The sequence below is a fragment of the Sylvia atricapilla genome, chromosome Z (genome assembly GCF_009819655.1).
Source record: "Sylvia atricapilla isolate bSylAtr1 chromosome Z, bSylAtr1.pri, whole genome shotgun sequence".
Taxonomy (NCBI): domain Eukaryota; kingdom Metazoa; phylum Chordata; class Aves; order Passeriformes; family Sylviidae; genus Sylvia; species Sylvia atricapilla.
In genome coordinates, this window is record NC_089174.1 from 79,063,523 (window position 1) to 79,076,010 (window position 12,488).

At 36.7% G+C, this 12,488-nt stretch overlaps 1 protein-coding gene across 1 annotated transcript in view; it reads left to right on the forward strand.

The window, feature by feature from the left end:
* RGS7BP (regulator of G protein signaling 7 binding protein) overlaps nt 1–12,488 on the forward strand; it is a 34,363-nt gene that overhangs the window by 10,740 nt on the left and 11,135 nt on the right. The window contains exon 3 of the mRNA XM_066338662.1: nt 12,077–12,207. Within this exon, the coding sequence (XP_066194759.1) occupies nt 12,077–12,207 (131 nt within the window). The remainder of the gene's footprint in view (nt 1–12,076; nt 12,208–12,488) is intronic.

A 12,488-nucleotide genomic window follows, 5' to 3' on the forward strand; every position in this document is an offset into this window, starting at 1 on the left:
TGACATGACCTGCAGCTGTGAGGTGGTTGTGAAGAATTAGAGGCACATTCCCATCATCTAACCCAGTAAGAATATTTTGCATGAGGAAGCAAAATGATATTGAGGTCTGCTCTGCACTTGGGCTTCAGGCAGTCCCATTGCAGGTAAACATTCAAAACTCTTAGAATAACAGAGGGGGGGATGTTATCAATATGTGTAAAAAAATACCTGATGGAATAGTGTAAAATAACAGTATAGTGTAAAATAACATTATTTTATGGCATTCTAATCCTTGCTCCCATTTTTTTCCTGTGTTTTAAGCAGATAAAACACATAAAGACACAGGAAAGTAGAGATTCAGAACTTGGGTAAAGGCTAATGATTCCTCAGCATTTTATATATTCAACCTGTAAATTCACCTGCACGGTACCTTGGTCTAGGGTTAGAGTAGCTGCTGGATTTAAAGTGGTTTACCTCCAATTTTAACGTGCCCTCTGCATTCATCACTCCCATTGTGGGTTTCTGGAACCTGGAAGATGATACCAAAAACTAAGATATTGTAATTCAAGTCCTTCAGTGGAATGTTCTCTGCTGTGCACGAGCAGCATTGCAGTGCAATTAGATTTTAGAAGGGTTTTTTTCTCAAGGTCTAACTCTTTAATAATGGAGTATTCCAGTTATAGGTAAGACTGTTTGTCTGCAGCAATGATAAATAACCAACCTCTTTCACATTCCTTTTCTGAGGTATGCAAACCTTTACATGAGAAATTTAAGTGAAGGAAAGCAACATATGTTATCAAAGAGATTTGGGGTGTGAATTGCATTGGCAGGGCCCCTTTAGAAATGCGGCAGAATCAGAGCTGACCTTTTGCAGAAAATTCAGTGTTTCTGCCAGTAATTTGACATCATGCCCTTCTCTTGCCCCATTTTGTCCTTTGTTCAGAAGATCTGCTCTCAATGTTGGACATAAAAGGCTTTTCACACATTTACTTGCAAGTGATTTTCTCAGGGAATAATCAGACAGGATCCAGCAGTTTAGGTACATCTCTAAAAACAGGAACTGTGAGGATTTTGAAAAGCCCAGAGAACTTAAGTATAGACTCTTTTTGACAGTTGCTGTTACCTTTGCTTCACTCCAGATTTTCTCATGCCCTTTTCTCCTTTGTCATGCCTTTTTTCAGTGCTTCTGTTTCTTGCTGGTTTTTTTCCTCATAGCCTATCTCCAAACAGTAGTGAAATTAACATCTGGTTTGCTACTGGCACATTAACTATTCAGGTACTCCTCGTGGTAGAGTCTTGAATGTACATATAACAAGCCCGCTGGAATCCACTGACCTTTAGATCTGTGGCATATCTGTAATAAATATAGCTAAAAAAAAATAAATATATTTTTTCAAACTTCTGTGTTTTGGGAAAAGTCTGGAAAATCTCATTCAACTTCTGACTGATGTTTCAGATGAATCACTTATTAAATAGGTGTACCAGTAGTTACTATCTCTAAAAATACCTAGTAATTTTACAACATACTTGAGTCTTTCAAGGAAAAGCATTGATTTGAAATATTCTGTTTTATTATTGCTGTAGTGCTTTCTAAATAATGCATGTGTATATAGTATTTTTATCATGGTTTTCACAATTTATTTCTTTTGAAATTGATTTTTTAATGTCAATTTGCTGGAATTCTGAGCCCCAACATGTAACAGCACATAGCAACTCCTGTTGCTATGTCATGTCATGTCACGAGTTAATAAGCTCTTGAACAAAAACCTGAGTGTTACTAACTTATGTCAGTAAACAGTGCTTCATAAGGGGATCCAGAAATAAATTTTAGAAGGTATTTAAATATAGAAATGCAGCTGATGATGAGCCTTTCATATCATGCTAATTTCTATCCCCACAAAAATTAGAGTACCAGCGAAGCCTACATGGTTCAAAATTAATGTTAGACCAATTCAAAAAGATTTTTCATTTTTGCAGTATTTCTGAAAAAAAATATACACTTCATATCTATCTTCGCAGATGTAAGTAAAAGTTGCACTTGTGCTAATCTGTAGCAAGATGGCCAGGAGGAGTGCCTTTGTGTCCCCATAAGGCCCGCTGCTTTGAGACCTGTTTCAATAACATATTTCAGTATTTCTCTTCTGTAGGTTTCTAATGAAATACAGCAAAAGCTGAGGATTTAGTGATGGGTTTTAAGTGCTTCTTTCCTCATCATTTTCCTAAATACTGTTCAATTAAGAAATCTCATGTGACTGTAATTTTTTCTGATAAACACTTCTGTCTATCAGAATTTTTGCCTATCTTCACTCTGTTTAGCTTGACTTACATTGTTCTCAGAAAATTATTTCTCATTCTCACTGAATCTTAAAAAGCAGCACTATGTTGACAGTACGTTCATATATCTTAAGAGGAGTGAAAACATGAGATAATGAAGTTATGCTTTAGAAAGGATTCAGCATGAACTCTTAGAATTTCATGTATACTGGGATTTTACTTTTGATTTCTTGCCTCTTTTTTTTGTAAGTTTGAGACTAAAAATTGCCTCTTAATGGAGATGTTTTACTCATGCTTGGTATTTCTCAACATTCTGGAACACTGCTCTCTAGTTAGAAAGGAAGCATTTTGATTTTGTGCCCCTCACTGAAATCAGCCAATGGTATTGCCAAGTTAATTGTGCAGGGTCATGCTGCACAACTAAGAGTGTGTCCTTTTCACGACCCGTGTTTGATCATGCTCTTTCAAGTGCTGCACTTCCTGCATAGTCAAGTAAGAAAAATCTTCACACTTACCATGAGCTGTGTGGTACATGGAGGTTTGCTCTAGCAGGAGGTCAAGTACCAAACAGTAGCTACTCTTAACAGCATCATCAGTTCCATGCAAGGTCAGTCTCCAACTGTGGGAGATACCAGTTCTATCAAGCTTCCACTGGAAAAATTCCATCCAATTACAACAAAGTACAAGATCTGTTGTAATTTTTCTATTTGCTTTATCATTCTGTTTCTGAACAATTAATTAAACATTTGAAGCCATTTTCTGGGCATTAAGAGCTTGTCTTGGCACAGCATTAAATGAAGCATTCCTTAATCCAGAATCCTTTCAGTATTACCAGTTAAATGCTGTTTAAATTCATGTTTTAAAATCTAACATATACTGAAGTGTTGGCTGGTGTAATAGAATAGAATTTTCTCCTTGATGGGAGTATTGATAGATTTACATTTACATTTTCCATGCAATTTTTCACTATCAGAGAAATAATATACTGAATTATGGTGTATTAACATAGAAGGTCTTCTTCTCTTACATTTTTTATCTTGTTGTTCTTATCTTTCATAAGAGTACTTTCATCATGAACATTTCCTGGCAGCAGATCTGGTGTAAGAATTCAAATACTGGCATATTAAATTCTGTGCTTGAGGTTGTTAAAGAAACTGCTTTCCCATTTCAGAGGAAAACAAGTTTGCATTTATTGTGTGAGCAAAGAGAAGCTGACACTTCATATCTCTGTCTATCATGGCAAGACAGATAATTGCAAATGTACTGTTGGTAACCTTGGCAGCACGGCAAATGGTTGAATGGCAAAATATTTTAAAATGCCGTGTTTATACAGCAGCTTCCAATTATTTCCAACAGTTCTGGAGTTGTTACTGTGGTGAAGCAGCACTATCCACCCATATGCATTTACAAGCCCTCCCAAAATAAAATCCCAACACCAACAAAGCAGCATTTGGTACTTGGGAATAGTATGACAACTGCAACTACAGTACATAACACTGAGCATAGGGTGAGGCTGTGTGCTGGGAAAGCAGTCCCTTCATGCAGGATGAAGAGCCCCAGTGCACCAAAGTTGTGGGCATTCCAAAGTCTGGGCATGTGATTTGGCTGCAGACCTACCCCAAGTGGTTTGTGTACAGCCTTTTGCAATTCATCTTGCATTATTCAAGACTCAGAAACAAGTAGTAAGTCTGTGCAACTGCTAATGCACAATGCTGAGGAAGACTTTATGGAGAAATCCTTGCTTCCCCAGGGAGAAAAAAGGGCTTTTCAAAGAGGGGATAAAACAAAAGTAACACCAGTTCACTAAGACAAGTGGAGACCAAAGCGAGATTAAAAAATCTGAAGTGAAAAAATTGCAAAGTTCTTTTTGCTAGAATACTGCTTCCTGAACACATTTTATCAACAGATGGTTATAAAAATTTATTTCTCCATATATGAATTTAAATTCAGGAAGCTAATATATTTCTTTTTTCCTTCTATTTCCTTCTATTCTTTTTTCCTTTTTTTTTCTTTTTTTTTTTTTGACGCATTCAAGTTTTCTCAGTGTCTCAGCTGTGATCTTTAACTACTCTTACAGATTTTATCTGTGGAGCTGTGTCAGATTCTTCTACTGATTCTGTAACACAATTTCTTTTTCACTTGGAATACTTTTATATGGAGGTATTTGAACATTCTTTTTTTGAAAAAAAAAGATAAAAAATTATCTGAGGTGTAAGCATGACATATTCAAGGCACTCCTAGAAACATTTGATACATAAAAAATTCCAAACACTACCTTATTCTAAGCAGCCTAGTAATATCTAGTGGATGTGCTGTTTGCCTTCCAGTTTGGAATTGTAGCCGTCACAGTATTGGTCTATTTGACCAACAGACAAAGTTATGAAAATATATAGATTTTTTGAGTAATTGTTAGTGCAATGTAGCTCTTATCCAAATCCCAGTGAAACTTAAAGAACATCTGCACTTCATTTTAAATAGTTAAATAGGTGATTTCTAATATTTTGGGGGAAAAGCAAATACATTGTTCCTTGCCTCTTCTCATTCTAAGATATCTTCACAACCACTCTGGTTTTCTTATTTCGAAATACAGGAAACCAGAAATCTGAGTTACAAACAGGTAAGAGGTATCCAGATAACTCTATGATCTTTATGTAATGCTTTATGGGATGCCTTTTGGAAAAATATATTGAAATTTATGTTCAAAGAAGATACTAATTACAGAAATAAAATGGAAAAAGAAAGTGTCGCAAATCTGAGGAATCATCTGGTTTAATATCCTCTGAATGATCAACAGCAGATGGCATCACTTGCCTGCAGCAGAGTTCCTTCTAAATCCAGTATATTTCTAGTTCATTGTGACCTAGATGCTACGGCATCAAATACCTGAAGCATCTGACTCTCCTTCAGGCTCTCAGAAAGTTTGACCCTATTTGTCCACACGGATCAGAACCACTTTCAGAAATGACCTCACATTAGATACTACTTTTCATAAAATCTTGGTACAACTGTTCTGTTAATCAAAGGAGCTGGAGGGGAGTGTAGGTTTGAATCCACTTATGTTTTGCAGACTTTTGAAAGAATGTATAAATATATTTATAAATATGAATATATTTATATTTTTATATATGTTTATGTAGAATTTATAAATAATTCATTAACAGATAGTGAGTGATTAATGGACCTTTTAAAGAGCACAGAAGCTTAACTAAAATCAAGGGCAAATCCACGGGCAGCATGACTTTCAGCTGCCTGCAGAGAATTTAAAAGAGGCTGGGCTTAAGCCTTTTGGATGGCACAAACTTATCTCTGCTTTCTCTACATTTTTATCAAATTCATTTGAGAGCAACTTGTTGATGCTGACAAGGCAGCGTTCTGAATAGGAATTTCTTTGATAAGCGTAAGAGTTATTGCATATACTGCTAATGTCAGTGTCTCCCTTCTTGGTTTGCACGGGTCTTTTCTGGAAGGTCTGTGTCATTAATTTATTTGTTCTTTGGTATCATATAATTTGAGTCTATTTTTTGTTCAATTGAGGCTAAAGCTAACAAGGCTGACTTGAGAGCTCACCCAAAGTATTCTTTTGTCTAACTGGACACCACCATATCAACTGGTCATCTGATAACCTGCAGAGAAAGACCCTGTTCAGCTCATGTGTGGCTAGTGCAGAATTCTCCTGGATTTCTCTAAAATAGATGCAAGGGACAGGCAGCTGAAGAAAAGAACAATGAGTTTAAGGTGTGGTGGTCAAGCCTAGCCTGGCATTTTCTATATTTTTTTTAATCTTATGAGAACTCAAAAGCATGATTGATGACACACATTCAATATCATTTGGAGTTCTGAATACTTAAAAATATCCTGCTGGGGATTTTAAGCTTAGCTAAAATAGTATCCTATTCTGATACAACAGCCAAACTCCCACCCAGTTACTTGCTTGCTCCTCAACAGAATATGGTGAGAAGACAGGAAGAAGAGGAATGAGAAAGATAAGGTGGAAATAAAGACAGGGGCATCAACTGTCTGTAGAGCAGGTTTGACTTATGAAAGATTACTCTAATTTATTGCCAATTAAAATAAAAATAATTACTAATTTAAGTAATCGGAAGAGAAAAGAAACATCAAGCTAGCACCTTCTCCGCCTGGCTTCCACACTCAGCTTCACTCCAGACTCTACCTACCTCTATCTACCCTCCTGAGCACTGAGGTGGGATGGGAATGGGGAGTTACAGTCCCTAACCAATCTGCGTTGTTTCTCCTTCCTCCTCACACTTGTACTCAGCTTTAGTGTGGGCTTCTCCACAGGCAGCAGTCCTGTCAGGAAAATCTGCGCTAGCATAGGTTCTCCACAGGTGGCAGTTGCTTCAGGAACATCCATCTGCTCTGGTATGCTCTGTGGGCTGCAGGGAAGATCTGCTCTGCCATGGATAACCTCCTCCTTTCTCTTACCCTGATGTTCCCTCTCAGGTTTCTTACTCCTTTTTTTCCCTCTTTCCTTCTCCCTGTGGCTATTTTTGCCCTTTTTAAAAATAAGTTTTTTGATCAGCAGATAGTTTCACTGTGTCCTGCCAAGGATCCCTTGCAGACTGCAGGAACTGGCTGTGTCTTGCATGGGGAAGACCCTCGCCTCATCCCACAAAGGGCACACTGTTGCCACCATCACTACCAAAACCTTGCAACTGCATCCAACACACCTGATATTACCTAGACTGGAGTGAGTTTTAATGAAATCTCTTGTTTCAGTGCTGTTTTACTTGTTTAAAAAAGATACACTGAGTGATTTATGATTGGGTTTGCATAGTGCCCTGGTAATTCACCTACTGCCCGTGCTTGAGTTAGTTCAGCCATTAAAACTGACTTCCTAGGGAAAAAGCCTAGAAAATTCTGGTTTGTGATTCTGATAGTTTCAAAACTATGTTTTTTCAGAAAAGAAGAAGTTGTATCTATATGTATCTAAATTGTTCTAGCATGGAAATATCTAAAATGTTGTCAACCTGGGAGTTAGCAATGTCTGCAGTGAGTCACTGCGTTGTGGTTTTGTTCTGCTGATTGTATCGTACTCACATTGACTCCATCAGCTTCATAAGAGTTATTGGAGATTTATACTGTTCTAACAAACTAAACCTGATCACGTCTTCTGTTACTGTGAACGCTGTTGTAACTGCTTTGAAACAACAACCTGATTTAATAAGAACAACACTGCTGTCATTTATGGGTCTGCTAGAAAGAGCAAGCCCTGTTTTCTTCCTGCCTGGACTGGGGTGTGGAATAGCAGTGGTATCACAGTATTGCATAAGTAGAGAACAACAAACCAACACATGGTGCTGAAGCTGACAGCAGTTTGTGTACTTTTTTAAAAAAATAAGCAGCAAAAGGGAGAACAAATAAGAACATTTTCCCAGGAGCTATTTAGAAGAAAACACCATTGTTGGACAACTTTTCTACCTATATTCAAAATGAATTCACCAGTCTTTTGTTGCCTTCAAAGATGTATGGTTACATGATGAATGAACAATCTATTTAAGATACAAAAGCAGAGGCAGGTTTAGTAGGCTGTTGAACCTGAGCTGTAATCAGAGGGGCTTCTGGTACTTGGTAAATAAGGGGATTTAATGTATCCCCTCTGCAGTATTTGTCACACTTTTTATCCCAACAGAAGCACCGTATCTGTTCTGTTTTTCCTCTTTATCCTTCTACTGCTTTATATTTCTAAACCACGTTGTTTCAGATACTAACTTGAAATACAGTCTACAGGGTAATATTTGTGGGCAGTAATTTTTCACAGCTCATCAAGCCAACTTACATTATTTTTCAAGGGAAGTACATATACGGAGCAGAAGGCAGAATTTGATGATCTAATTGTCACTTCTGGCTTGACAAATGTTTATTTTCCTTTGGCTTTTGGAGACAAACAGTCTTCATTATATGTCTAGATAGTTCTTTCACCTTATATTTTGGAACTATTAATACTTTAATTTGGACTTAAGCATAGAATTTGTCAAAGCAATGCTTTTACAAGAAGGTTTATCAAACCCTTCATATATAGCTTAACCAGAGATAGTACATCTGTCTATATTTTTAATGTTGTTGATACTAAAAGTAAAATGCTGTTCTGTTATAAATATGTGACTAAAATTTTTAAGATAAATCGAGAGTTAGACCATGGTTTTTCAGTTTTAGTAGTCCTACATTTCCATTAGTTTCACTTAAATGTCACTAATTTCAATGCAACTGTGAATACTGGGCACCAGTGGGAATTCAGGAAAATCTCAACATGTTTCTCAGCTGTAACCAACATTTTGGCAGTACAGTAAAATAATCGGTGAAGTATTTTGGAGGGGATTTTTAAAAATTATTTTTTACTCTTTTCCTTTGCATTTAAGGAGCATTTTAATCTTGGTTTTTCATGTTTTAAAATAATTACCAAAATAGCTATATTTACCTCTCTTAATGATACTAGGTGCTATATGGTTGGTGTAAGAGCTCCCTCTTTAGGTTTTATTTTAAATCTCAGCTTAGGAAAATAGAAAGGACAGGAAATGCCACTTCTTGTCAGTGCTTTATAAACATACTCAGTTGAACATCATTACCTGATTTTTAAACAGCAGGATTTTATGGAAAGAAAGTCATCAATTTTACCAATGGTTAAAGCATGAGAATGTAATGGATTTATTATAGATTTTTATAGACTTACTTAAATTTGTTTGTACTTTTAATAACCATACTTTTTTAACCATACTTTTAATAGCAGCCTGATGAACTGCGTAACTTAAACTACTGTTTTACATAGGACTAATGCAGCATTTTCACTTTTGTAGCTACGTTTTATACAGCCACCAATGAGAAGCTGGTCTCTGTGTTACGGGCAGGTGCTCAGTGCAGTGCTAGCTCTCATATATCCAGCTGCACATAAGCTATTACATAGCTGTTGTAAACACAATTTAGCACAGCATTGTACAAGATCACGTTATATGAGATTTGTCTTGAATAACTTAAGTGGTCTTCATAAAAAAATCAGCTGGACTAACTGAACAGCTGGCTTGTAGAATAATACTAGAAGTTTGCGTGAACTTTTCTTTATGTGTATTAATTTTGTATATTAAATAATAATAATAGTTAATAATAAACATATCATAACCAGCATTCTGAAATTTATGTCTGTAGTAGTCCCCCATCTGGCATTTCTAATGACATTCTACATACAGAAATAGAAAAATTGATAATATTTTTAAAAGGAAATGTTAAGCCCTGTGCACAGAATTCAGGAATTTTAAAAGAAATCTTGGTGGTCATTCATATCAGAGCATTTGGGTTTCAGGGATTAAAATGCTATATACATGCATAGAAACAAATTGGTTGCAAATTAATGGAATTGTTGTGGTCATTATTACAATTAAACACTAATTAAATAGTTTGAGACAATCAGTGAAGGGTCCTGGGCTGGAAAAAGTTCTTATTGTAAAAATTCTGTGTAATATTTTTCTTGGGTATCACTGCTGTTACTCTGGATCTGCAAGTGAGAGAATAATTTTGCCCATAGTCTAGTTAGAAATATTCCATATTCTTGAGAAAACAAGAATGGTGCAGAACATGCATGTATTATTGATGTTTCTAGTTCTTACTCTCATGCTGTTCATAAATACAGTTTGCAAAAAACCTACAATAGATTTATGACAGGAAAAAAAGCCAATGAAAATGCCTATTACTATGCTTTTGAATACTTTTCTAACTTACTTGTTAGTAGGAAGCCACTAATCTGAATTGACTCATGAGTCAAGCATTTTATTTATAATTGCCCCTTCCAAGTCTACACAATTGAAAATTCTGGCCCAAAGAACAAAAATGTTTTAAAGAAAATTTCCACCATTTTTGCTTCATAGGAATTTAATATCTGTGTAAGGAAAACACTGTTTCCTTACGCCTGTGTGCAGACTCTGTAGTCATTTTGTCATTGACAGCTAGAAAGGAACATTGTAGATTATAAATGAACATTGCAAACAAAGTTTTTGTAGTAGCCATGACTTCTGAGAGCGTCTGAGGATTTCTAACATCTGAAATAGTGCAGAGGAAAATATAACAGCCATATTTAAGGTTTATCTAAATCTGCTAAAAGGAAACGACCTTGTCACAATGTAGTGTCTGTGTCTCTTGGGGATAGACTTGTGGTTAAATAATCCTAGTTTTCAGAAGAGCTAGACAGATTCAGCTTGACTTTCATGACAAAGAGGAGTAGAACTGCATCTTCTGATCAAAAGAGCTCTCATAGTTGAGCAGAAAAAGGTCATCATTGCCATCTGTGGGGGCTTAAAGTTTTTTGCAGGTTCCGCTTTGCACAAGAACATGTATGGACAAATCCCCTTCAGGTGGAATAGACAAGTCCGGAGAGAAGGAACTTGGGTCACAGAGAAGTGTTCAGACATTTAGGAAACCCAAGCAGAAACTGAGTGGCCCTGTGTGTTTATTGGTGGAGCTCTAGGACTTAGGTATTGCATGAAATAACCAAGAAGTTTGAACACCTGAATTTTAGGACCCACAGCCTAAATATGGAAAGTAAATGGAGCTCTACACGCCTAAAGTTTTTTTCTTTAAAGGAAGTAACTCTGTGCTCATTGAGAAGAGAGCTGCAACAGTAAGTATTGCACACATCACACGGGGGAGGGAGGCAGAATTGTGGTTGAACTCTTGTTCTACACTATAGCTTTACTCTGTATTTATGATAAGATGCAGAAAGTATCGTGCATGATAATTTTTCCACAAATCAAGACTTCACTTCAGAAGTAGAAAAGTAGGCGTGGCTTGAGAAAAATAAACATACTGTAGTCTAGTCAAAAGAAGTAAAACTCCTAAGATGGGCAGGTTTATTACCATGTGTTTGGTGCAGCTCCTGTAGTAACAGATCACAGCAATTGTAGTTTATGCTCCAGTAATTTCCTGCCTGTTTGATGACGTCTATTTTGCAATGGATTGGCAGGTCAAACCAGCTGTCTTTTGTCTCTTCTAATTCCAGCATAATTTCTCTTCAGTGTGTTTTTGGTTTTGTATTTTTTCTTTTTTTTTAGCCTATTTTTTCTTGTTTAAGCATTCGTGATTGTACTGCTTTCTACTTCTGTGATTCCAGCCTACAAAAGTGATACTTAAAAGTCTGATCCTACAACCAAGCATGAGAATTGGTTCCTAAGTCTGTGTAAATTACTTTCTTGGTATCCTCAGCAATTAAATGTAGGATTTCAGTTTTTGTTTTCAAGATTGTTACTCTTTTCCTGGAAAACCTCTCGTGCATCCCATTCTCCTCACAGTGCAGTATCACATCACTACTATTTTAAATATGGAGGAAAACAAGTTTAGGCAGAATGTGTAGAACAAGTAGGCTAAAGCTGACCTGTTTCTGATGAGATTGTCTTCAAAGTAGAGTTGATTTTGCTTGATACAGGATTTGTAACCTGAGCAGAGACTGTTGAGAGTAGCCCAGTAATCTGCATCTGTTTGAAGACCACGGGTAGCTGAAACTGGATGCAAAGGAAGGCTTCAGTCTCACAGAAAATACTTACTTCTAAAGAGATCTCAGTCACTTATTTTCTCGTTTTCCAAAAACATGCAGAGGAGATAATAAGGATATGTAATCTTATCAAAGACAGCCCAAGTTCAGCTTTGTTAAGCCTGGAGTTTTATAGATCTAAAGAATTGTTTGTAAATAGAGTGTGGTAGAAAAAGCTTAATAGTTTGTGAAGCAGATTCTGATGTGGTTGCTTGCAACAGTAAGGAAGTGGATTTTATGACCCTCACATTCTTCTAGTCTCATTCCTAACTACATTTATCTCGTTTATTGCAGCCCAGAAGATGGTGAAATCCATCCTGAAATCTGTAGGCTGTATATCCAGTTGCAGTGTTGCTTGGAAATGTACACAACAGAGATGCTGAAGTCCATATGTCTGCTAGGATCACTGCAGTTTCATCGGAAAGGTACTGGATTGCACAAGTACACAGATGCTTGCTTTAGAAAAAGAACAGCCTTTTGGGGCATGCCTGCGTATTCATGAAAGACAAAATACTGTCCTGGTTTTGGCTGGGGTAGAGTTAATTTTCTTCACAGTTGCCATCATGGAGCTGTGGTTTGGATTTGCTCTGGAAACAGCTTTGAGAATACAAGGATGTTTTAGTCATTGCTAAACCCACAGGAGGTCAAGGCCTTTTCTGCTCCTCACCCCACCCCACCAGCAAGGATGCTGAGGGGGGCCCAGAGA